The sequence below is a fragment of the Bos grunniens genome, chromosome 17 (assembly GCF_055505025.1).
Source record: "Bos grunniens cultivar Pamir isolate PY7600 chromosome 17, Bosgru_T2T1.0, whole genome shotgun sequence".
Taxonomy (NCBI): Eukaryota; Metazoa; Chordata; class Mammalia; order Artiodactyla; family Bovidae; genus Bos; species Bos grunniens.
In genome coordinates this window covers 63,864,787-63,891,390 of record NC_141181.1, presented here as the reverse complement: position 1 = coordinate 63,891,390, position 26,604 = coordinate 63,864,787, and the positions used below count along the sequence as shown (strand labels likewise).

General features: G+C 55.6%; 1 protein-coding gene and 1 long non-coding RNA gene across 3 annotated transcripts in view; one reads left to right on the top strand and one right to left on the bottom strand.

The window, feature by feature from the left end:
• Nucleotides 1-23,076, top strand: part of FAM222A (family with sequence similarity 222 member A) — a 61,132-nt gene extending 38,056 nt beyond the window's left edge. For both annotated transcript variants that reach the window (XM_086348363.1, XM_086348364.1), the window contains one exon: nucleotides 20,488-23,076. In XM_086348363.1, coding sequence (XP_086204489.1) covers nucleotides 20,488-21,809 — 1,322 coding nt within the window. In that variant the 3' untranslated portion in view covers nucleotides 21,810-23,076. The remainder of the gene's footprint in view (nucleotides 1-20,487) is intronic.
• LOC147355624 (uncharacterized) lies at nucleotides 214-26,513 on the bottom strand. The gene is made up of 3 exons (XR_015144669.1): nucleotides 26,113-26,513; nucleotides 3,246-3,406; nucleotides 214-460 (listed from the first exon to the last, which is right to left on the bottom strand). It is a non-coding gene; the product is annotated as an uncharacterized LOC147355624 (long non-coding RNA).
• Nucleotides 26,514-26,604: the final 91 nt, after the last annotated feature.

Here is a 26,604-nt window from a genome sequence, read left to right as displayed (position 1 = left end):
GTGAATTGCATCCTTCTTGGCTGTATTTAATACTTTTTGGCTTGGATTCAACTTTATCTATTAAGATGGTAACCTCATATTAAGATGCTTTTTTAATTCACAGTTTTTCTTGAAACCTTTGCCAGTCCTTTTATTTCAACCTTTCTGAATTACTTTGTTTAGCTGTGACTCATATAATATAGAGTTGAATTAAGCTTTGTGATCCAATCTGAATGCCTTTTAAAAAAAGTTTAATAGGAGAGTTTAGCCCATTTACATTTATTGATGCAACAGATGTCTGGTATTAGTTCAGTCATGCAACGCTTTGTTTTAATGGCTTTGAAAAGTCTTTCCCCGTGTGATCTAAGTTCTCTGTGTACCTACTAATCATAGGAAAGGCTGGGATCCTTTTTCCAGTGCTGCAGTGTTCAACAGTTCCCTAATTTTCTATTTCTTTGACACGGCGTCTATTCCATCTACCCTAAAATGAACAAAATGATGAAATTAGTGTATATCCTTCTCTCTATAGCATTTTCTCGGTGTCACGTCATCCTTTTAAACCTCTATTAACTGACTTCAGCTTTAAATATCTTTTGATCCCAGCTATTAAAAATGAGGACACCTGTGTATTTATTTATACTTCTGATCCCCTCTCTCCCTTCTTATTGATACCATTACCTTCCTCCCAAGGGCTTGTGCTGTTAGCGTCTGGTTGCATCACCACAGGCCGTTCCATCGCAGGGTCCTAGATGACTAGGGGCCGTGCTCGCCACCAGCTCTCTTGCCTTGTTTCCCATCATCTGAAGTTGCCCTCTAGTCCATAGCTTAAGGCCTCCTGTGAACCACACTCCTGGAATCCCCACAAGTTCAGCACGGTCTGGAACTTTCTACTTGAATGAGCAAAGAAATCATTCCTGGGTCACTCTGTTTCCTTGAGGATTTTTTTGCAGACCTTGTTCTGTTCTTTTCTAGTGTTGCATGTTACCATGGAGAAGCTGAAGCCTGCTCCTTCCTCCTCTAGGTTTCATTTTGATCTTTCCACATCTTTCATGCCATGACTCTCCGAGCCTGAGTCTTGGGGTTGACCCTTCCAAGTCTGTCTTTTCCTGGAGTCCGTGCCCTTCGACAGGCAGCTCCCAGGCGTGTGCTCTGTTACTCCAGTTTCCTTTTGTGTGTCTTCCCCATGCGCCCTCTTCTAATGAATGCCTTCCCAACTGTCTCCCTTGCCTTTTGCTCACTCTTCATCCTGTTTTCTGTGCCGCCTTTTTTCTCCCTGTGCTCATTCCATTTCTCCTTTCATAAGTTTCTTTTTATCCTACTCTTTGCATTTTTGCCTTAGAGAAACACTTGCTTACTACATTATTGGCTTCACAATGAAATATTTAGCCAAAACCTTCCTTTCTTCTGTGGCCACATTTTTTTCTGATGCAGAGTGGTTTGTTTTTTCCCCCCAACCATTATGGCCTTTTCCTTCCCTTTTCTTATATATTTTGATTAGGTCCTAGGCTGGTTCAGTTTTGATTACTTGCCTCCGGAGGGTATTTCCAGGAAGACAAGGTTGGGGGGGGAGGGGGTGGACCTAAGATGTTATATCAACATCCTCAGAACTGAAGGTCCTCGGATGGTGTTCTTTCGGAGATAGGGGTTTAGAGAAATATTTGTCTGCCTCATCAAAAACAGAACAATGACAGATAAGCTGGAAGGGCTTTCCGTTTCAAGGAAAAGTGTTTTTCATGCACAGCCCCTCTTCCCTCCTTTACACAGCCTCCAGGGAGAACACATTTTCTTTTATAAAATTAGATACTTCACTGAATAGATTGTCCGTGGCACATAATTCAGAAAGCATAAGAATTTACAGTGAAAAATAACTCCCCTTCCCAGAGGAAACCAGCATTAGCAGTTTTTTAAATACCCTCCTGAAAAATGCATGCCTGTGGGAGGGACAGCAAATACCTTTTATGTCAACATGCACAGCCCGATGCTTCTCGGCGCCTCGCCTTTTTCTCCTTCCTGATGTAGCTGGGAGATCACTCCCCACCTGACAGGAAGCGTGCCCTCGCCCCAGGTTAACGTAGCATCTTGACCCGTCTCTCCATGGACGGACATTTAGGCTGTTTCTAGTTTCTTGCTCTTCCAAACAGGGCTGCAGTGAACACCACCTTCGGCCATATATGTATATCTGTGCAAAAATAATATTCCAGGATGGGCTTGCTGGCTCAGACGGTCTGTGCATTTTAACCACTGTCCAGGTGCCAGGGTTTCCTGCTTGCCCTCTGCTGCCAGCAGGCTGGAGGCAAGTGCTGGGCATGATGACCCGGCTGGTCCTTCCCGCTCTGAGGCCGGAACCAGAGAATGTGGTGCGCGTGTGTGCTCAGTCTCTTCAGTCCTGTCCGACTCTTTGTGACCCTATAGACCATAACCTGCCAGGCTCCTCTGTCCGTGGGATTCTCCAGGCAAGAATACTGGAGGGGGTTGCCATGCCCTCTTCCAGGGGATCCTCCCAACCCAGGGATGGAACCCAGGTCTCCAGCATTGCAGGCGGATTCCTTTACCATCTGAGCCACCAGGGAAGCCCCAGAATACTGGAGTGGGTAGCCCATCCCTCCCTCCAGGGGCTCTTCCCAACCCAGGGATCAAACCCACATCTCTTGTCTCCTGCATTGGCAAGCGGGTTCTTTACCACTAGCACCACCCGGGAAGCCCCATGAGAATGTGGAGGGCACCAAAGATGTCCCACTTGCCCTGCCCGCTCAGACCCTCTGAAATCTTTGTACTTCCTGCAAGAGTCGCTGACTCTGCCTGTAATTGAAGAGCATGGGAAAGAGGGCAGCCAGGATGGGAGATAGGCAAATTGAATTGGTGCCCTGCTGCCCGGTCAAGGCCTGGACAAGACTCCCGAGCACCCAGGCCGACCCACTTGTCCCCGTGGCGCTCCCCCCCACTTCCCCCAGGCAGAACCCAGACGGGAAGTGCTGGCCCTGAGCCTCATGGCCAGACCTCAGGCTGTGCTGTTTGTCACTAAGGGACAGAGGTCTTCACTGGGCCACATGCAGCCTGACCCTGGGTGAGCCCGTTGGGTCTCAGGGCTGGAACGCTCCCTTCTGTGAAGCGAGGGGCCAGAGCACCTAAGAAGCCATCCCCTGTGATGACGATGATGTCAGAAACCCAGTGGGGAGAAGACGTGGCCAGGTCTGAGCCCCTCTCCCGCTTCTTCCTGGGTGATGGCATCAGAGCGGCCTATCTGCACAGGGCTGCCCAGCACTGACCTCCACGAGCTCCCCGAACGTGCCAGCGAACCAGAAACGGCTGCAGTTCACCCCTGGGACCCGAGATCCGGCAGGTGGAGGACCCGGGGGCCGCGGGCAGCCACGTGTCCAGGAGCCCAGGCGGCTGGCTGCTGTATCCTGATCCAGCTGACCAAAGTGACCTGGAGGAAAGAAAGGTTGGGGGAGCGGGGAGTGAGGCGGGGAGGGAAAGTCCATCCCCCTTTCCTGCCTCAGGCCTGAGACCCGGGGCTGCTCCCAGCTGGGCAGGGCCAAACAGGACCCGCCCACCTGGGGACCATCCCCTTAATGAATATTTGACTTTCTTATCACGGTTTTGATAACACACACTTTGAGTCATGCTCCCCTGAGAGCACGGGCCAGGCAGAGGGCCCCGGTGGCAGCACGGGGGCTTGGCTGGTGCAGGGGGTGGGGGTGGGGGCCTTACTCAGTCGTCCAAGGTGGAGGGGTCTACCCCCACCCCCACCGCCCCAGGCGGCTGCCCTGGGAGAGGGTGTGAGCTTCCGCCCTCACTCTGTGGGATCTTGGGGGAGGGGTGCAGCCTTTCCTCTGTAGATGCGGGTACAGTGTCCGCCCCGCCCTTGTCCCCCTGATCCCCCAGGGCACCGGCTCTGAGACCTGATGGTCTGGGTGTCAAATCCTGGCTGGCCCTGAAGGGGATGTGTGTGTGGTCTTGGGCGAGTGAGTGGCCCTCTCGGGTCGCAGTTTCCTCCGCTGTGATGTGGGAATGAGAAGAAAAGGCGAGAACCCCCAGAGCCTGGCAGCAGACTCAAACCCTCTACCTGCCCCATGTCCCCCAGAGGCTGGGAGCCCTTTCCCCACACCCAGCCCGCAGAGGGACCACAGGCTCCCCAGCCTGTCTCTCCCGTCTTAAAGGGGAAAGCATCCAAGGGGTGGTGAACCCAAGAAGGTCCTGGAGCAGCTCTTCTCCCCAGTGCCCACCCCTCCTCACCCGACTCCCACCCGTCACCCCGGACCTCAAAGGCGGGAGCCCCCAGCCCCATGAGTACTCCTGCAGGTACCACTGCTTCCACTAACACTAATAAAATAAGGAAGAAACAAAGCGATTTAAGATTCCAATAAAATGAAAAACCCACCGCTGGCCACACAGCAGATTCAATTAAGTAGCCATTGCCAAGTGCAGCCAGGGAAATGGAGGGACAGGCCAGGGCTGCCCCCACCCAGAACGAAGCCAGGAGGGGATGGAGGCTCGGAGGTGACAGCCGGGACAGGCTGGGCGGATGCAGCCCCCTTTTACAACTGAATGAATAAAAATAAGGTCTCAGCAAACTAGGACGACAGGCGACTACTTCTATTACAGAGGTTTCAACCGCAACCACCACAAACCAACCCGAGGGCTGATAAAGTCAGAGGAGGACGAAGACCCAGGTCACTGCCTTCCCACACTGTGCGGAGGTGCTGGCCGCCTCAGCAAGACAGAGAAAATAAGTTTTAAGGATTAGAGAATCTGCCTGTGGTGTGGGAGACCCAGGTTCAATCGCTGGGTTGGGAAGATCCCCTGGAGAAGGGAATGGCAACCCATTCCAGTATTCTTGCCTGTGAAATCCCATGGACAGAGCAGCCTGGTGGGCTACAGTCCAAGGGGTGGCAGAGTGGACACAACTGAGCAACTAAGGGTTAGAAGTTAAACTGCACAGAAGTTCCAAGAGAAGAATTCAGCAAGATTCTCAGAACATCAGCACATAATAAAGAATGTACTGCATAGCACAGGGAACTCTACTCAGCATCTTATAATAACCTGTAACAGAAAAGAACCTAAAAACATATATATAATGCACATCCTTGTGTATACTTTCTTTGGCTGCACCACATGGCTTGTTCCCCAACCAGGGACTGAACCCAGCCTTTGGCAGTGAAAGTATAGAGTCCTAACCACTGGACCACCAGGGAAGTCCCTTGCTTATCTTTTAAATCATCTCTAGATTACTTGTACCTACTCCAATGTAAATACTAGGTTCATTGAGTTCAGTCGCTCAGTCGTGTCCGACTCTTTGCGACCCCATGGACTGCAGCACGCCAGGCCTCCCTGTCCATCACCAACTCCCCGCGTTTACTCAAATTCATGTCCACTGAGTCGATGATGCCATCCAACCATCTCATCCTCTGTCGTCCCCTTCTCCTCCTGCCTTCAATCTTTCCCAGCATCAGGGTATTTTCAAATGAGTTGATTCTTCGCATCAGGTGGCCAAAATATTGGAGTTTCAGCTTCAGCATCAATCCTTCCAGTGAACACCCAGGACTGATCTCCTTTAGGATGGACTGGTTGGATCTCCTTGCAGTCCAAGGGGCTCTCAAGAGTCTTCTCCAACACCACAGTTCAAAAGCATCAATTCTTCGGCGCTCAGCTTTCTTTATAGTCCAACTCTCACATCCATACATGATACTGGAAAAACCATAGCCTTGACTAGATGGACCTTAGTTAGTCTGCCACTGTTTCCACTGTTTCCCCATCTATTTGCCATGAAGTGATGGGACCGAATGCCATGATCTCATTTTCTGAATGTTGAGCTTTAAGCCAACTTTTTCACTCTCCTCTTTAACTTTCACCAAGAGGCTCTTTAGTTCTTCGCTTTCTGCCATAAGTGTGGTGTCATCTGCATATCTGAGGTTATTGATATTTCTCCCAGCAATCTTGATTCCAGCTTGTGCTTCATCCAGCCCAGTGTTTCTCATGATGTACTCTGCATATAAGTTAAATAAGCAGGGTGACAATATACAGCCTTGACGTACTCCTTTTCCTATTTGGAACCAATCTGTTGTTCCGTGTCCAGTTCTAACTGTTGCTTCCTGACCTGCATACAGATTTCTCAAGAGGCAGGCCAGGTGGTCTGGTATTCCCATCTCTTTCAGAATTTTCCAGTTTGTTGTGATCCACACAGTCAAAACCTTTGGCATAGTCAATAAAGCAGAAGTAGATGTTTTTCTGGAACTCTCTTGCTTTTTCGATGATCCAGGGGATGTTGGCAATTTGATCTCTGGTTCCTCTGCCTTTTCTAAAACCAGCTTGAACATCTGGAAGTTCATGGTTCACATATTGCTGAAGCCTGGCTTGGAGAATTTTGAGCATTACTTTGCTAGCATATGAGATGAGTGCAATTGTGCAGTAGTTTGAACATTCTTTGGGATTGGAATGAAAACTGACCTTTTCCAGTCCTGTGGCCACTGCTGAGTTTTCCAAATTTGCTGGCATATTGAGTGCAGCACTTTCCAGCATCATCTTTTAGGATTTGAAATAGCTCAACTGGAATTCCATCACCTCCACTAGCTTTGTTCATAGTGATGCTTCCTAAGGCCCACTTGACTTCACATTCCAGGATGTCTGGCTCTAGGTGAGTGATCACACCATCGTGATTATCTGGGTCGTGAAGATCTTTTTTGTACAGTTCTGTGTATTCTTGCCACCTCTTAATATCTTCTGCTTCTGTTAGGTCCATACCATTTCTGTCCTTTATTGAGCCCATCTTTGCGTGAAATGTTCCCTTGGTATCTCTAATTTTCTTGAAGAGATCTCTAGTCTTTCCCATTCTGTTGTTTTCCTCTATTTCTTTGCATTGATCGCTGAGGAAGGCTTTCTTATCTCTCCTTAATATTCTTTGGAACTCTGCATTCAAATGGGTGTATCTTTCCTTTTCTCCTTTGCTTTTCACTTTTCTTCTTTTCACAGTTATTTGTAGGGCCTCCTCAGACAGCCATTTTAATTTTTTGCATTTCTTTTTCTTGGGGATAGTCTTGATCCCTGTCTCCTGTACAGTGTCACCAACCTCCATCCATAGTTCATCAAGCACTCTATCAAATCTAGTCCCTTAAATCTATTTCTCACTTCCACTGTATAATCATAAGGGATTTGATTTAGGTCATACCTGCTGAATGCTCTAGTGGTTTTCCCTACTTTCTTCAATTTAAGTCTGAATTTGCCAATAAGGAGTTCAAGATCTGAGCCACAGTCAGCTCCCGGTCTTGTTTTTGCTGACTGTATAGAGCTTCTCCATCTTTGGCTGCAAAGAATATAATCAATCTGATTTCGGTGTTGACCATCTGGTGATGTCCATGTGTAGTCTTCTCCTGTGCTGTTGGAAGAGGGTGTTTGTTATGACCAGTGCATTCTCTTGGCAAGACTATTTGCCTTTGCCCTGCTTCATTCAGTACTCCAAGGCCAAATTTGCCGGTTACTCCAGGTGCTTCTTGACTTCCTACTTTTGGATTCCAGTCCCCTATAATGAGAAGGACATCTTTTTTGGGTATTAGTTCTAGAAGTTCTTGTAGGTCTTCAAAGAGCCATTAAACTTCACCTTCTTCACCGTTACTGGTTGGGGCATAGACTTGGATAACTGTGATACTGAATGGTTTGCCTTGGAAACGAAGAGATCGTTCTGTAGTTTTTGAGATTGCATCCAAGTACTGCATTTCGGTCTCTATTGTTGACTATGATGGCTACTCTCTTTCATCTAAGGGATTCCTGCCCACAGTAGTAGATATAATGGTCATCTGAGTTAAATTCACCCATTCCAGTCCATTTTAGTTCACTGATTCCTAGAATGTCGACGTTCACTCTTGCCATCTCCTGTTTGACCACTTCCAATTTGCCTTGATTCATGGACCTAACATTCCAGGTTCCTATGCAATATTGCTCTTTACAGCATCGAACTTTACTTCCATCACCAGTCACATCCACAACTGGGTGTTGTTTTTGCTTTGGCTCCATCTCTTAATTCTTTCTGGAATTATTTCTCCACTGATCTCCAGTAGCATATTGGGCACCTACCGACCTGGGGAGTAAAGAGTTGTAAATATGATGTAAATGATATGCAGATGGTTGTAAATATGATGTAAATGCTATGAAAGTAGTTGCTAGTGCACAGCAAATTTTCCTTTTGCTTTTTGGAATTTCCAGTCCTCTGCTGAATCCTTGGATACAAAACCTGAGGATACGGAGGGCTGAGTGCATATTTATAAAGGATATTAGTCTATAGTTATTTGGTCAGTAAGATCCCCTGAAGGAGGAAATGGCAACCCACTCCAGTGTTCTTGCCTGGGAAATCTCATGGACAGAGGAGCCTGGCGGGCTACAGTCCTTGGGGTCACAGAGTCAGACACGACTGAGCAACTAAACAGCAACAACAGATACTAGCCTCACAGAATTAGTTTACAAATGTTCCCTCTGAGTCTCTTTTTTAGAAGGTTTGTGGGAAAATTGGTATTAATTCTTTAAACGTTCTGTAGAATACACCAGTGAAGCCTTATCTAGGCCTGGGCTTTTTTTGTGGGTGTTTTGGTTACCAGTTCAATCTCTCTCTTTATTCAGTTCAGTGGTTCAGTCGTGTCTGACTCTTGGTGACCCCATGAATCACAGCACGCCAGGCCTCCCTGTCCATCACCAACTCCTGGAGCTCACTCAGACTCACATCCATCGAGTCAGTGATGCCATCCAGCCATCTCATCCTCTGTCGTCCCCTTCTCCTCCTGCCCCCAGTCCCTCCCAGCATCAGAGTCTTTTCCAATGAGTCAACTCTTCGCATGAGGTGGCCAAAGTACTGGAGTTTCACCTTTAGCATCATTCCTTCCAAAGAAATCCCAAGGCTGATCTCCTTCAGAATGGACTGGTTGGATCTCCTTGCAGTCCAAGGGACTCTCAAGAGTCCTCTCCAACACCACAGTTCAAAAGCATCAATTCTTGGGCGCTCAGCTTTCTTCACAGTCCAATTCTCACATCCATACATGACCACAGGAAAAACCATAGCCTTGACTAGACGGACCTTTGTTGGCAATGCCTCTGCTTTTGAATATGCTATCTAGGTTGGTCATAACTTTTCTTCCAAGGAGTACGTGTCTTTTAATTTCATGGCTGCAGTCACCATCTGCAGTGATTTTGGAGCCCAGAAAAATAAAGTCTGACACTGTTTCCACTGTTTCCCCATCTATTTCCCATGAAGTGATGGGACCGGATGCCATGATCTTCATTTTCTGAATGTTGAGCTTTAAGCCAACTTTTTCACTCTTCTCTTTCACCTCCTCTTTCCCTCTCTTTATTATGGGTCTATAGAGACTTTCTATTGTGTATTAAGTCAGTTTTGGTAGTCTGTGTGTATCTATAGGAATTGTTCATTTTATCTAAGTTATGATACTGTTACATTTACTAGGGAACCTAAATTTATTAAATATTAAGGAATATAAATATATTCACAAAAAGGTAAATAAATGACCTCTATGGAGAAAAAAATTGTTTATATAATGATAGTTTTTAAAGACCAAAACAGACTTATGTCCTGTGTGTGGACAGATATTCAATATGGAGAAGATCTGATCCAGTCCTCCATCCTAGCCGTCCTGTGCATAACCTGAAGACCTCACGTGGAAGTTGATAAAGAGCAGAGGGTCAAGAACAACCCAGGCGCTTCTGATGAAGAAGTGTAGGGGCCAGTTCTGCCATGGCTAGTCTGAAGTCCCATCACTTCATGGGAAATAGATGGGGAAACAGTGGAAACAGTGTCAGACTTTATTTTTCTGGGCTCCAAAATCACTGCAGATGGTGACTGCAGCCATGAAATTAAAAGACGCTTACTCCTTGGAAGGAAAGTTATGACCAACCTAGATAGCATATTCAAAAGCAGAGACATTGCCAACAAAGGTCAGTCTAGTCAAGGCTATGGTTTTTCCTGTGGTCATGTATGGATGTGAGAATTGGACTGTGAAGAAAGCTGAGCGCCCAAGAATTGATGCTTTTGAACTGTGGTGTTGGAGAGGACTCTTGAGAGTCCCTTGGACTGCAAGGGAAAGAGGGCACCAGGGAATGGGGCAGAGCGTCTAGAAATGGACAAGGCAGGCCTTGCGGATCACGGGGGTGGGTAGGCATTGCCAGGACCACTGGTTATCCAAATGCAGTGAATGACACTGCAGCCTTACCCAGCACTACACCAACAGGAACTCTGGGCAGACCAAAAAACCCACACCGTGGGAAGCAGACAGCAGTAGCACCCAGGCCTGACCTCCAAGGCCCACCGGGGTGGTGGGCCGGGCTGGGGCAGGTCGGGGTGGCTGGCAACCACCCGGCATCTCCCCACCTCCTCCCAGCAGAGAGGCCGGAGAACAGCTGCTCCCCGCCCCCCTCCTGGGCGGCCTCATTAGGGATTCTGCCGGTGCCACCAGCTAATTAGTGTCGCGTTAATTGAGCATTCAGAAGGCTGCCACCTCCAAGGGCAAGAGTGTCGGCAGCAGAGGGGAATGCAGATGTGGGCCGGCTCCTCCTGGTGGGCTGGGGCCAGGCCCTCTGCCCGGGGACCCCCCGACCCCCACCTCAACACAGATAACAACTGTCTACTTCCCGAGCTTTAGGGAAGAGGCAACAGGCGAAAACTGGGAGGGCATGAGAAAGAGACAGCATGCACTCGAGGCCCGCCCGTGCTCAGGCGCCCGGCACACCACCCCTCCGCCAGGAAAGCTGCAGTCAGCCCCCGTCACAGTCACCAAACGTGAGGTCCACCGAGGGGACAGGTTTGCCGGGGGAGGGCGGGGGGTGCCCAGTGGCTCACTGGAAGCCGCCCTCGACTGCCCAGGGACCAGCGTCTGTCCAGTAGGCGCCCGGGCTCCCACCGCAAAGCCTGGCACGTGGGAGCAGGAGTCCTGGGCTAGGGTCCTGGCCTGGCCACCCACCTCCCCCACCTTGATGGGCAGGTACCGCATGCCTGCCAGGGCCAAGTACCCCGGATGCACCCGCCCCTTCGGCCCCAAAAAGATGAGAAACTGAGGCTCTCACACCCAGCCGCTGCCCAAGGTCACCCCCACGAGTGGCCGAGCGGGCATCAGACAGCCACGGGCCTGCCTCCAGCCGGGGTCCCACTGCCCACCTCTCCCCAGTCTCAGCAGCACAGCCCCCCACCTTCCACCCAGGTTCCCCCCACCTCCAACTTCTGGAAGGCAGGCTGCCGCTGAGGTCTCCCTGTAGCCACATTAAACCCCACTCAAAGGGCTGCTTTTAATTGGCTTAATATACTCGTTAATAACTGCGTCTATTTAACACACCTGTAAAAGGCCCATAACATTAACTTAATGGCAGCAATGGCCTGCCCGCACTGCCAGCCAGCCAGGCAGCCTTTCAAATTTGCTGACAAGGAGGGGCCACAGCGGGCAGGCAGTGCGGGGGCAGCGGCGGGAGCGGCCCAGGTCACAGAGGGGCCGCCTGTGTTTCTGTACACGGGACCCAGGCTCTGCCCCCACAGGCTCTCGGATATTCGCTGGAGCCCACACCATCATTCGTGCGATGGTCCCGGGGCACCTGCTGTGGTTCCAGGCATTCTTTCAGGCATGAGGGTGCTGAAAAAGAGCAGGGCCTGCCCTCAAAGGCCCCCAGATCCAGCCCAAGAGACAAGCCAACAGCTACAGCAGGCAGTGCAGGGGGCAGGCAGGGAAGGCTGCCTGGAAGAGGAGGCATCTCAGCTGAGACCAAGAGGGGCACAGTCAGCAGACCAGGGGGTAGGTGAAGACCAGACCTCCTTTTCCTCCTCCTAGTGCATAATTCAGGCCTTCCGTGAACTAGGCACCACATGGACCATTCCGCCCCACCCCAGATTCCCCTTCCAGATCAGACCTTGGGGAGACCGGGACATGGGGCACTTCTTCCCAGGGTGTGGGGCGGGGGAGACAGACGCAAGATGACCAAGGTATCCGGGCTACCAGCATCAACCTGAGAGAACCCATCCAACCGTGGTGTCCACGGTGCCCAGTGATTGACAGCAGGGGTCTGGGACATGGATGCCCAGGGCTTGAGTCCTGGCTCACAGATCCTGGTCCACCAGAAGCCTCAGACTGGCGGCGCCGCAAGCCACAACCCACCCACTGGTGTGTGGTGTGTCCTGCTGGTATCTGAACACTCTCAAAAGTGTTCCCCTCTGGGCATGCACGCCTCCCCCACCCCACCTCGGTCCCTGCCCCTCCGGGGCCTCCAGCTCATTTGCAGTCCATCTGTCCACCAGCGGTCAGCAGAAACGTGCAGAAATCTGTGTCTGCAACCCCCACCTGAAGCCCTGTTCCGTGAACATCCCACTCCTCTTCCGAAATGCAGGACCTTCCTCCCAGGGCCTCCACGGGGCTGGCAGAAGGGTGAAGCCGTGGGTGTTTGGGGCAATGCCTGGCCCAGAGGCGGCCCTCAACAGTGGAGGCGGGGGGTCAGCATGTAGAGGACCCCCGGGGACACTGCAGCGGACCAGGGGTGGGGGTCCTGCAGAGGGAGCGCAGGGCCGTGGCCTAAATGCCACCCTGAGCAGCTCAGGCTTCATGCCAGCGGGGGCTCACGGGAGGGTCTGACAGGGAGAGGCACGTGGGCTTTAGTGAACTGCTCCCCAACAACCCAGGCACCCCCCGAGGGCAGGCACCCTTGACAGTGCTGACCACAGCTCTCCAAGGTCAGCGACGTCAGTCTCATCCCCATTCTACACAAGAGCAAACCAAGGCTCAGAGAAGGGCAGCGGCCTGCCTAGGGTCACACAGCCAGGTGAGCGTGGCAGGCCCGGATCTGACCATGAGGCCTTCCCAAAAAGCAGCTGACCGCCCTCTGTGCTCCGCCCAGGAGCAGACGCTGGCCCCAACACGGGGCGCCAGGGAGCCCTGGGCTGCTCAACCCCCGCCCCGCCCCACTCCACCCTGTGGCCGAGGCAATTACAGAAAAGCACAGACGAGAAGTAAAACGCCTTCTTCCCAGGCCAGGTGCTGCTGGCGTCCGGGGCTCTTTCCCTTGGTGTCTTGGTCCGACCCCCTTCGAGAGGGAAGGGGGGAGGCAGTCGGCCCCCTCTGTGGCCTCTTTCCATGTCCCCACTTCCCTGCCTCGTCAGAGCCCCCCCGACACCCGAGCTTGGCGCACAGTGGGGGTCTCCTGGGCGCTCTGTCTCCCAGGACGGTCGGGCTGCTCCCAGGGTAACCTCGTCTTGTTTCCCACCCAGGAGCCTCTGAGGGGTCGTGTTAAAACCCTCCTCGGCTCATGGCCTTTCTCTGCTCCCAGCCCTCCCACATGGAGCAAAGCCCGGATCCTGTCAGTGCCCCCCACCCCAAGGCCCTCCACGTGCCCTCGCCTCTCTGGTGCGTCTCCTATGACCACGCCTCCAGCTCCGCTGCCCCACACAAGCCCGTCCACTCCCCCATCAGAGGCCACGCGGCTCACCCCCTCACCTCCTTCCACTCTCCTGAGGGGCCACTTAAATCAGGGAAGCCTCACTGCTGACCACTGTGTCCAGACCAGGCTCTCCCATCGCATCCCTCTGCGTCCCCCACACCCAGCTGTCCCGGCTACTCTGTCTGCATAGCAGGTCACCCCAAAGCCCAGTGGCCTCACACGCCATGTCATACGCTCAGACTACAGACAGGACACGGTGGGGTGGGGTGTCTGCACCGTGATGTCACTGGGGACGGGGGACGTGATGTCACTGGGGAGGGGAGGCAACCCTGATGAAGACCTAGGCCCGGGCTGGAATCTTTGGAAGGCCTGTTGTTCGGTCGCTTAGTCACGTCTGACTCTGTGACCCCATGGACTGCAGCACGCCGGGTCTCCCTGGCCCTCACCATCTCCCGGAGTTTGCCTAAGTTCATGTCCATTGAGTCGATGCCATCCAACCATCTCATCCTCTACCGCTCTCTTCTTCTTCTGCCTGCAATCTTTCCCAACGTCAGAAGGCCTGCTCCTTCATAAATCAGGTGGTGGATGCCGGCTTTGGGGGCTCTGGGGCACTCAGACACCAAATGCGGCTTCTCCACGTGGCCCGAGCTTCCCAGACCAGGAATGGACGTCCTGAGAGGCAGAGATCCACTGGATCTCCGGGTGGAAGCCAGATATACCTTTAGGACTGAGCTGCGACACTCACCAGCACCATTTCTGCTACCTTCATTCATTAAAATCGAGTTGCTTAGTTCATATTTAAGTGGAGGAAAGTTAGGCTCCACTACCCATGGGGAGAAGTGCCAAAGAACTGTGGGTGTGTTTTAAAACTACCGCACCAGGGGACTTCCCTGGCGGTCCCGTGGTTAAGACTCTGCGCTTCCAATGCAAGGGGGCACTGGTTCGATCCCTGGTTGGGGGGTACTAAGATTCCACATGCCGCTCAGTGTGGCCAAAATAAAATAATAAGAAGGAAAAATCATGTTATTGAGAAATTGCCTGACTTTATTAAAGAGTCCTGTAGAACTTCAGGTTAAACTACCTTTAAAAACAAAACCAACCACGGCTGCTGTCTCCTTCACGGGGCTGTCGCTGCCTGAAACATATGTTACTGTCTGTCTCCCTGAACTTGGGCTTCCCTCGTGGCTCAGCAGTAAAGAATCCACCTGTCAATGCAGGAGACCTGGGTTCAATCCCCAGGTCAGGAAGATACCCTGGAGAAGGAAATGGCAACCCACTCCAGTGTTCTTGCCTAGGAAATTCCATGGACGGAGGAGCCTGATGGGCTACGTTCCACAGGGTCGCAAAGAGTGGGACACGACTAAGTGACGAAACCACCACCACTACCCCCGACTAGCTCCAAGAGGGTAGGCACTTCAGTTCGCTTTGCCTGCTGCTCATCTCCAGGCCCAGGATGGAGCCTGCATGCAGGAGGGGCTTCGGAAATACCCGAGGCACGCCGACCTGGGTGGGGGCTCATCTCCACAGGGCTGTCTCTGGCTTCATTCCTCCCAAGACCCAACTCTCCCAAGGGTGGAGACTAGTGGGTAACAGGGGCTCCCAGGCTGGACAGGTTCCTTCTGGCTGACCACAGCCTCGTTGTGCGTTCAGCAAGGCTTCCCTGAAGAGTGGACAGGCCAGCTCCAGGAGCCCCATCTGCTGGGAGAGCAGGATGAGCCCAGGGCAGGCGGCATCTGCCTGCGGCCACACCAAGCAACCACCAAACCTTTGCCAGGGTCCCCTGAGCCAGCTCAGGAGAACCCAGGAAGGTAAGGCCTGCAGGGCCACAGGTCCCTTCCTCTGCCCCCTCCCCCCAGGCAGAGCTCCCCTGGACATGTGCTCGCCTTTGGGTGGCCCTTCACTGCGTAGAAGCCCACCGCAGACAGCTGGCTTGGCTGGTTGCTCTGTAAGAGGCCTTTTTGTGCCATATTTGTGAGAACGGGGCTGTGTGATGCCCCTGAACACTAGCGGCTGGGCTCACCTCCAGGCGAGGGTCTGGAGCCTCTTCCTACAGGGGCTCGGAGGCCTGGCCCGGCCCGAGTGACCAGGGAGCCCCCCACCCCCAAGCCGCGGCCACTGTGCTCTGCTGGGCAAGGCTGCATTTGAGGCCCCGGGTGGCTCAGGAGAAAGCCCTTTAGGAACAAGGTGTGACGTAGTAGAGGCTGCGGATGCCAAGGCTCACAGGGCGCGGTGATCACACCAGGTTTGGACAGGGTGACTCTGGTCCATGGTCACCCGAAGGCGAGCACATGTCCGGGGAGCTCTGCCCGGGGCTGCCTGCGCGGTCGTGTGTCCTTGGACGGAACGCCTCCCGCCTCTCTGAGCCTCCAGGCTGACTTGATGGTCCCTCCTCAACACTGTCTGCCTCCTGAGTCTATGGAAGAAGACGGTGGGGTGGGGGGCGCGGGGGGAGCTTCCTGGGTCTCCCAGCCTCGGCTGGGGCCTGCCTTGGGGTACAGGGGGAGGTGACGATGATGTGGAAGCCGAGCCCCAGCTCTGCCCTCACCAGCTGTGTTTCGGGGAGGTCCCATTTCTTTCCTCTGTAAGATGGGGGCCTGGATCAGTTATCTACTGCTGTGTGGCAAGTCACTCCAGAATGTAGTGGCTTAAAGCAGGGGTCCCTACCCTCCAGGATTTAATGCCTGATGATCGGAGGTGGAGCTGATATAATACTAGAAATATAGTGCACAGTACATGTAATGAGCCCTCCCCCAGCCCTGTCCCAGTCCAGGGAAAACTTCTCTTCCACGAAACTAGTCCCTGGTGCCAGAAAGGCTGAGGACCGCTGGCTTAAACGGGTCAGTCGTTAGATACTGGCTCCTGTTTTCCGTGGATCAGGAGCCCCCTAGCTGGTAGCTCTGCTCTGTGTCTCTCATGAGGCTGCGGGCAATTGTTGGCAGGGGCTGCAGTAACCCGAAGGCCTGCCCGGGGCTGAAGGACTTGCCTCCCCAGGATGGCTCACATGGCTGCTGGGCCTCCCTGCAGGCTGCTCCCGTGTCCGCACGGGCAGAGCAAGTGATCCTGCCCTGGACTTCTCGCCCCTTCCCTTCACCGGACCACCGGGGTCTCGCGACAGGTCTTGGAAGCTGCCTGCCAAATGCCACAACTTGTCTGCTGCCTTATTTGTGAAATGGGACCGCCTCCCAACCCCTGGGAGGTGGGTTGGGAACCCCAGGTGCCGCAAACAAGAGGCTTGGGGCAAAGCTGTAGGCCCAGAGCCTCGCACATACTAAGCGCTCGCAGAAGACAGCCTCTCGGGGTACCACCGCCATCGGCTCCCACAAACGCTGGAGGGACCCCAACTGGCTGAGGGCCCTTCTGACCAGTGGGGGGCCAGGCGGGCCCCTTCTGTCCACAAATGGGAACAAGAAACAGGCATTGCCGTTTTTTTTTTTTTGCCTCCTTCTTCAGGTTTTAAACACCTAATTTATTCCATCCATTAGATAGATTTTGTAGATTTAATCATTTTCACAGTTGGTGGCTCATTGGATACTCAAGATAAACTCCAAATGAAAGTATAATAGTGAGGACAAATGAGTTTTCACACCACAATGGCAGAAACTTGCTTGGGAAGAGAGTTTAAGGGGAACAAAAATACATACAGATATCATTTTTTTCCCTCGGCAGCTGCTTTTGCTGACTATAGTAGGTTACCACAGTTAATTTCACCAGTTTTGTTCATCTGTAAAATTGCATAAAAGTGACATTTTTGTGCTCATTATAGCAACTGCTGATTTATGGCTGGTAAATGAAGAACTGGGCCCTTTTTTGTGGGACTCTCCGAGCGGCGCTAAGTGCCCATGAAATTGCTTGTATAATGTAGTTTAAATCCAATCTCAGAGAAAGATTCCCCCGTTGGCCAAAGTGACATTTCCATTCTCCACACCGAGTTTATTTTAGGCCACTTGTGGTGGGGAGGGGGGTCGGTTGCCCCAGGCAGGGTCAGGATGGGGGACCTGGGTCAGCTTCACCCGCCCAGCTCTCATCGGGGCCACAGGGATGGGTGCGTACTCTGTCACCAGCCTCCTCCTTCCCCGCTGCCCTGCCCAGCTCAGGGCAGAGGAGCACCGTCCTCCTGATACATGGTCTTCCTGGCCTGCTCCTCCCTGGCCGAGAACCTTCCATGGCTGCTGAGGCCTTGGCCTAGGGCTCCTGAGGCAGCACGGCTGACCCCGCATCCAGGCAGTTCCTTGTGGCCGGGTTTCTGTCCTGGGCACCGCATCCCTGACCGGTACCCACGAGAGGCCATGAGACCCTCTCCCCAAGTTAGGATGACAGAACTCGTCTGTGGACGACATGGCCAGTGTACCCTGGGGACAGAACCATCGGGAGTTCCTGCCCCATGGTGAAGAGGCCCTGCTCAGGCCTGACACCCTCCTGAGCTGCCTGGGGTGGTCTTTCCTCCCCACACACCTGCCCTGCGCTTCTGCTCCTTCTCTGGTTCATCATTCCCATGGGGGCACACTGCCTCGCCTCCACACCTTTGCCCATGTGGCTTCTGCCTGGAATACGTTCCTCTCCTTCCTCACGCCTTCAGCCCTGCCCTAGCAGAGACACTCTCTCTTCCAGAAAGCTGTCCCTGGAGCCCCCGGGGTGAGGATCCCCTGTGTCCCCATCATAGCACTCGGTTCGCTCAGATTGGCTGTGAGTCCTCGTGGGGGTCTGCCTGCCAATGTGGGAGACGTGGGTTCGATCCCTGGGTGGGGAAGATCCCCTGGGAGAAGGAAATGGCAGCCCACTCCAGTATTCTTGCCTGGAGGATCCCCTGGACAGAGGAGCCTGGTGGGCCACAGTCCATGAGGTCACAAAGAGTCAGACACAATTTAGCGACTGAGCACATATGCTTACGTCTCGAGGGGTTGGGGGTGAGGCTCGGGGAAGGTGGGATGTGGCGGGTCACCTTCCCGTTGGTGGGACTTGCACTCTGTCCCAGCCACGATGCCAGGCCCACCCGTGCACATGCCCTGCCCCTTCCTCTCCCGGGAAGACCGTTGTTGTGCCCGGCAGATGGGGAGGGTCATAACACACGTGGAGAGACCCACTTCTGCTGAGGCTGCGCCACTCGACTTGTTAAACCTCACAGCAGCCAGGAGAGGCAGTGTTAGCAGCAGCATAAACCCATTTTGCAGGTGAGGAAATATGCTCAGGGTGGTGAACCCCTCCCTCGCCTCCCCCAAGACTCACTGCTGGGCTCCAGGGGATGCCCTTGGCAGGGCAGGAAGGCAGTGCGCCATGAGAACTTGTAGGGTCCTCCTTGCCCAAGGGCCCAGTCAAGTCTCAGTCTCCCAGGACCTGCTGTGCGCTGCACCCCCTGGTGGGCCGCTTGGCACAGACGTTCCCCGAGGCCGCCCTGCAGACCTGGCACAGTCATCCCCGTTCCACAGGTGGGAAAACTGAGGCTCAACCAGACCAGCCACTTGTCCAGGACCACACAGCCCCACAAGCAGGCAGGACTCCACCCAGGCTGCCAGCTCCAAAGCCCTGGGTCTCTCCACCTGCTTCCTGCAGGCTCCTCGCTCCCCTCCCTACTGCAGAGAGGGTCTCGGACAGCCCCGAGGGAGGTCTCAGGACTGGGAGGGTCTCTGGAGGGGACAAGGGGGTCTGCCCGCCGGCCACCTGCTTCCCCCGCTGCATGGGCCAGCTGTGCCCACCGACAGTGGGATTGCCCTTCAGGGAATCCCCTAGTGGTCCACTGGTTAGTGCTTTCACTGCCGAGGGCCTGGGGTTCAATCCCTGGTCATGGAACTAAGACCCCACATGCTGTGCAGCACAGCATGGTCAAAAAAAATTTTTTAATAAAATAGCTGGTAAAGAATCACCTGCAATGCAGGAGACCCCGATTCAATTCCTGGGTCGGGAAGATCTGCTGGCGAAGGGATAGGCTACCCACTCCAGTATTCTTGGGCTTCCCTGGTGGCTCAGCTGGTAAAGAATCTGCCTGCAATGCAGGAGACCTGGGTTGGGAAGATCTCCTGGAGAAGGGAAAGGCTACCCACTCCAGTACTCTGGCCTGGAGAATTCCATGGACTGTATAGTCCATGAGGTCTCAAAGAGTTGGACATGACTGAGCAACTTAGCAAAGAAGGAAATGGCAACCCACTCCAGTACTCTTATCTGGGAACTCTCATGGACGGAGGAACCTTGTAGGCTGCAGTCCATGGGGTCGCTAAGAGTCAGACACGACTGAGCGACATCACTTTCACTTTTCACTTTCATGCATTGGAGAAGGAAATGGCAACCCACTCCAGTGTTCTTGCCTGGAGAATCCCAGGGACGGGGGAGCCTTGGTGGGCTGCTGTCTATGGGGTCGCACAGAGTTGGACACAACTGAAGCGACTTAGCAGCAGGAGCAGCAGAGTGACTTAGCACACATGCACGCACACCAGAAATGACCCAAACGCCACTAGCAGTAGGAAGGATGAGCAGGACAAGTGTGTCCTGCAGTCACACTCCAATACCCCAAGGCCATGAGAAGGGACAGGCCCTGCCCCCACAGCTCCCCAGATGAACCTGGAAAAGTAACCTTGAGTGGGAGAGACCCGACACCGTGTGATCCCTGCTCACCTGTGCCGACAACAGGAGTGGTCAGGAGTCTGGAGGGCCTTCCCCTTGGTCCCCTTGCTGTGGTTCCTGTCTGAGGGCGGGCGCAGGGGCTGCTCTGGGGACTGGCCACCTGCCCCCCCTCCCCCAACCTGAGTGTCACACGAGTGTGTTCTGTGTGTGAAAGTGCAGTAAGTCTGTGATGCGTTCAGTTTCCTTGACATACTTTACACTGTGATACAAAGCTTAAAAATTTAGAAGGGGGGACTTCCCTGGAGGTCCAGTGCTTTAAGATTCTGTGATTCCAACTGCAGGGGCCCTGGGTTCGATCCCTGGTCGGGGAACTAAGATTCCACGTGCCACATGGGCACGGCCCAATTTTTTTTTCTTTTTCATTTAAAAAATTTGGATGCATGAAGGAGCAAGGGAGGTGCGGCTGGGGAACCCTTCCAGGGAGCCCTAGGGGGCGCGGCCTGCAGGTCGGCCCTCACCTGTGCATCCTCCCCTCCCCGTGTACCCCTGCAGGCGAAACGGTGGCTAGCTCCATGCATTCCTCCCGCTACCCGAGCCCGGCCGAGCTGGACGCCTACGCCGAGAAGGTGGCCAACAGCCCGCTCTCCATCAAGATCTTCCCCACCAACATCCGCGTGCCCCAGCACAAGCACCTCAGCCGCACGGTCAACGGCTATGACACCAGCGGCCAGCGCTACAGCCCCTACCCGCCGCACACGGCCGGCTACCAGGGTCTGCTGGCCATCGTCAAGGCCGCTGTCTCCTCCTCCTCCAGCGCGGCCGCGCCCGCCGGGCCCGCCAAGAGCGTGCTCAAGAGCGCCGAGGGCAAACGGACCAAGCTGTCGCCGGCCACCGTGCAGGTGGGCGTCGCGCCCTACCCGGCGCCCAGCACGCTGGGGCCCCTGGCCTACCCCAAGCCGCCCGAGGCGCCCGCCCCGCCGCCTGGCCTGCCCGCAGCTGCGGCCCCCGCCGCCGCCGTCATCCCCCTGCCCGGCCGCGGCCTGCCCCTGCCGCCCTCCAACCTGCCCTCCATCCACAGCCTCCTCTACCAGCTCCACCAGCAGTGCCAGGCCCCCGGCGCCGCGCCCGCCGCCTGCCAGGCCGTGCCCGGGCCCCCGCCCAGCCCGGCCAAGCACGGCCCGGTGCCCGGCTTCCCCCGCGCGGCCTACTCGGCCACGGCCGGCCCGCCCGAGTGCCGGAAGGGCGCCGAGTTGGGCCAGGGGAGCACGCCCGCGGCCTTGACGTTGGCCGGGGCCGCCAAGCCCGCGGGCTACGCGGACGGCGGCCTGGATTACCTGCTGTGGCCCCAGAAGCCGCCCCCGCCGCCGCCGCCGCCCCCCCAGCCCCTGCGGGCCTACGGCGGTGGCGCGCTGGCCAGCAAGTCCCCCGAGGCCTGCGGGGGGCGGGCGTACGAGCGGGCCAGCGGGTCGCCCCTCAACTGCGGCGTGGGGCTGCCCGCCAGCTTCACCGTGGGCCAGTACTTCGCCGCCCCCTGGAACAGCGTGCTGGTGACCCCCACCAGCGACTGCTACAACCCCGCAGCAGCGGCGGCGGCGGCGGCAGCGGCGGCGGCTGCCGCTGGGACCGAGCTGGGGCCGGGGGCCGCCCGGGAGCTGGCGGGGCCCCCGGCCGAGACCCTTTCGGGCCTGCCCAGCAAGAGCGTGTGCAACACAGCCGTGCTCAGCAGCAGCCTGCAGTCGCTGGAGTATCTCATCAACGACATCCGGCCGCCCTGCATCAAGGAGCGCATGCTGGGCAAGGGCTACGAGACGGTGGCCGTGCCCCGGCTGCTAGACCACCAGCACGCCCACATCCGCCTGCCCGTCTACAGATAAGGCCGGCCCGGCACACGCACGGACCAACGGGCAGGGCGCCGAGGAGGCTGGGGGTGGGCAGGGAGAGGGAGGCCGCACAACAGGGTGGGCGGCACGCGGGGCGGTGGGGATGGGGGACATCCCGGCCCCGAGTGCCCCCAGATGCCCACAGGGAGGCCAGGCTGGCGATCCGCCAGCTGCCACCGATGGGGAGTTGGCCAGGTGACCTCTCGCTCACGACGCCCCTCCCCACCATCGGCTGCCCCGGCCCGACCCCCAGGGGAGGCCTAGGGGCAGCCACCCCCCAGGTCCATGCCTCCCTCCATCCAAGCTGGCGAAGGCCGGGAGAGAACAGAAGCGGTTCTTCCGGGCTGTCCAGGAGAGGGGCTCAGGCCACAGTGGGGCGCAGGAGGAAATGTGATGGCCTGGGGGCGGGGGTGGGATCGGAGCAGGCCCCTCCCCCCGGGCTTAGCTCCTCCCTCTTGAGGTCCCAGTCTCCAGGAGAAAGAGCAGCGGGGGCCCACAGCACCCCCCCACCCGCACTGTCCAATCCCGGTGAAGACCAGACTACAAGAGGCTCCGGGGAATGCTGGTCCCTCTGCTCCTCCCCTTCTAGACCCTCTCCCCCTCCCCATCATGCCTTCCCCACACAGACTCCCATCTCCATTCTCCAGACCCTGGACCACCACCTTCCCCCTTCCCACCAGGACCTCTTATGGGGGGGCTGCCGGGCACAGTTGTGCAGGTTGTGTACTGCACAAGGGCAAACTCATCCGAGGAGACGTCATTTGCATCCTAGACGTGTGTGTTTATGACAGCAAATTTTCTGAACCTTGAGGAAGGGGCGGCATTGACCTATTCGCACAAAGGCGCCATAGGGGCTAACAGTGTCAGAGGGCTCAGACCCTGCTTCCTTCAGGGGTCCTCCCAGGAGCCAGTGCCAGGGCAACCTGCTGGTTTTAACTGGGAGATCCAATCCACCCCCTTTTCCTGCAAGCCACCCTCCAAGGCCTGCCCCACACCACTTGGGAGGGGGGATCACGCAGGCATGCGGGGGACCCCCATTAAGTCCCTAAGGCCCAATTTTCCCAAGTCCTGGCCCCTCTGGCACTCTGGAAGCGGTACTGTATCTCTCTCCAAGGCCTGTTCAAGCACTAAGTGCATTTACGAATCTCTGAGAATGTTTTTTTTTATATACTAAAATTGACCATTATATTCTACTGTGAGAAGTACGGTCTGCACTATATTGTTTTAAAAACGAAGAGAAAGAAAAAAAAAGGAAAACACAGATGGTGTCTCAGCTGTGGGATTGTTTCGTTAAGCTCTTGTGTTTGTTCGTTCTTCCTTCCTCCACCGCCCCCAACCCTTCCCCCGCCAGGAGTAAATCGGGCTGTCTTCTCCCCTGGCAGGGCTCGGAGCCCTGGGGAGCAGGTGGGGAGACTCCCGGCATCCCCTCTGCTGAGCCACTTTGTAGGTGATGTTTCATTTGCTCCCCTAGGTCTTCTGACCCTGTTAACGTGTCAGCCACTCGGCAGGGCCAGCGACCGGTCCATAGGGCAGCTGAGACAGAGCCCAGCCCAGGCCCCACTGGCTCATTCCCTGAGGGGTACAGAGGGGATCTGGGGTTGGTGTCCCCCCTGCATCACTAATCCCCCCCCCTCAGTGCCTGGCACCCTCTGTGCGTCCCCTTAAGCAGTGTGGCTTGGGGACAGGCCAAAGTGGTTGAGCAGTGGCCATCTCCCTGGCCAGCCCCAGCACATACACACCCCATGCCCCAGGGGCCTGGGGGATATCCAGGAGACCTCCCTTGCCCCAGGATGCTCAGCATGTATCAGGTGCTTACTGGGCGTTTTCCTATACACAGCATCTCTTGGGAGCCTCGCCACTGCTTGTAAGGTGTGCTGTGCTAAGTCACTTCAGTGGTGTCTGTCTCTGTTGTGACCCCCTGGTCTGTAGCCCGCCAGGCTCCTCTGTCCATGAGGATTCTCCAGGCAAGAATACTGGAGTGGGTGGCCATGCCCTCCTCCAAGGGATCTTCCCCACCCAGGGAAGTCTTAAATCGACTGCATTGGCAGGCGGGTTCTTTGCCACTAGCGCCACCTGGGAAGGAAGCTTGTAAGGTAGGGGGTGTTCTAGAGGAAGAAGCTGAGGCTCAGAGATGTGAAGTTACCTGCCTGAGGTCACACGGCAAGTCTGCGGAAAGTTGGGGTTCAAACCCCACAGCATAGACTCTTGTTCACATCCTGTCCCCTCCTTTCTCCCTGACCTGCTGACCCAATGTCTGAACAGAGGGGAATGGGAGGTATCCCCAGTCTGATTCAGGCCTGCCCTCTCATGCATGGAGCCCCATCTGGATGCCTGGCATGGCAAGATTCGGGGAAGAAGAGGGACAGAGGGGACACCCTGGATGTGACCTTGCAGTGGGAACATCCACCTCCCTAAGGCCAGGCCCCAGAGCCTGGCAGCACACGGAGGTTTCAAGAAGAGGCTGTGTCCAGGGCAGGACCCAGGCCCTTCTGAGCCGGGTCAGTGAGCCAGACATGTCACCAGGGCCTGAAGAGCAGGAGCAGGGGTCCGGCTGGGTGACAGGCCAGGGAAGCCATCGCTGCGTGAAAGGCCCCTGGTGGTGGTGGTTTAGTCGCTAAGTCGTGTCTGACTCTGCGACCCTGTGGACCAAAGCCCACCAGGCTCCTCTGTCCATGGGATGTCCCAGGCAGGAATACTGGAGCGGGTTGCCATTTCCTTCTCCAGGGGATCTTCCTGAACCAGGGATCAAACCCACGTCTCCTGCACTGGCAGGTGGAGTCTTTACCCCTGAGCCACCGGGGAAGCCCGAAGGCCACTGGGTTTGACCACAGACAGGATGCAAAGGAGCACTGACACAGTGCTTTTCTGACCTCATGTAACTGAGTCTCACAACGGCCCTTTCAGGTCATAATAAAATCATCCCTGTTTTACAGATGAGGACACAGAGGATCTGAAAAACAGCCACAAAGAGAGGAAGAGGGAGGCGGGTTCTGGCATCAAGCCCCACACTTGGGGCCAGGCTGCCCCCAGACGTTCTACCTTCACACATCTCTGAAGCTCACCAGGGGCATCGCAGCGCCCAGGGCTATCCAGCCTCTGGAGGGAGCATGCCCTAGGTACAAATCCTACCATAGGTACTTTAAGTGACCCAGAACCAGTCCATCCCCAAAGAGGGCAACGCCAAAACCAGGAATGGAATTCAAGGAGACCACAGTGTGGGCACTTGGGAGAGGGGCGGGGCAGAGCAGGCTCAGCGCTGGGGGTGGCAGCCCGTGGCCTGGCTGTCCCCGGGGCTACCACTGCAGCCACCTCTGCACCAACGCTAGGTAGCCCAGGTCCCCAGGTCCTAGGCCTACCAGCAGGCCCGCCAGGCAAGGGGACAGAGACTGCAGCCACCCTCCAGGCCAGGTCCCTCACATCCAGGGTGAGGACCCGTCCCCTATCAGAGGAAAACCTCCTGACCCCTCTGCAGGGCGAGTGAAGAGGCAAGCAGGTGGGGCCACGGAGCACAGCCAGTCCGGGCCTGAGCCCAGGACCCAGCTCCGTCCTAGTACCAGCTCCCTGGGTGCCTTGGCCGGGTTTCTTCTCCCTGGGGGCTGAGGGAGCTGAGCTCAAAGGGCTCTCCAGCCTCGTTAAAACCACGTAGAGGAGCAGTGCAGGTGTTAACAATGTTATCATTACTACAATTACCGACAGCCCTGTTCCTGCAGGCAAACAGGCCCAGGCTCAGCGCTAAGTAGTAGGTAGCTCTCACCACAGTTCAGGTGTACGTGGTATACTTGAGGCCAGCAAGACCAGAGAAGGGCGATCACTTTGCCTAAGTTCACGCAGTTCAGGATGGAGCTCAGAGAAGGGGCAGGCGGGGGCAGACCACCGGCCTTCTGATTCAGAATCGAAGCTCTTAACTCCTATGCAGAGACTAAAACCACCACCGATCCCTGAACACGTCCTGCCTGGCTCCAGAACGCAGATCCAGCATTGGTTCCCACACCCTGCGGCACTGCTGGGACCTCCTGTGGGTGATGGACGCAGAGAGGAGCCACCTGCTCCCCCACCAGAGCTGCCTGCCTTCCCTTTATAAAGACACTAGAAGCTTCTCCCTCTCTGGGTATCTGGGGTTCATCCCTAGTTAGAGGTGAGCTGTCTAGTCCCGTAGGCATGTGCTGGAACCACGTATATTACTACCACTTCCCATCATAACAACAGTTAGATCACTCCATGTTCCAGAGGCCTCAGATGCGCGTAAGGGCTTCGGCAAAGCTTTAATTGCAGGGGAGTCCATGGCAGGGACACTCACCTTTGTGGGCTAGCTCCATGTCTTCTTGTCTCATCCCAACCTTTAGATCCCGCTCCCATTTCCATCCCCGCGCCTGGCCTCCAAGCAGCGACTTCGACCTCGCTCCGCAGCGCTGAGCTGCACCTGGGACTCCTCGTGCCCCACGTGCCCTGCGCCAGGGTTTCTCCTACCTGCGCTGTAGTGCGCATGCGCGTCCCGGGAGTCTTTAAAGGGCCCACGCAGTCACTACGGGGCCCCCTTCGCTGGCCATTGGAAGGTGGGGCCCAGCCATGGTGGGTGGGCAAGCCCGGGGGAACAAAAGATTTTTTTGTTTAGCTCACCGGAGAGTGACAAGGGGAGAGGAGGAGGCAGGAGGCAGGAAAACTGGCCGGCTCCCATAGACTCAACGTGTGGCCATGGGCCTCGGTCGGGAGTGGTGGTGGCATTTGAAGGGCTGGGACAGCATCACGTGATGTGTGACCAGGATGACAGGGCAAATTAGTGCTGTGAGTG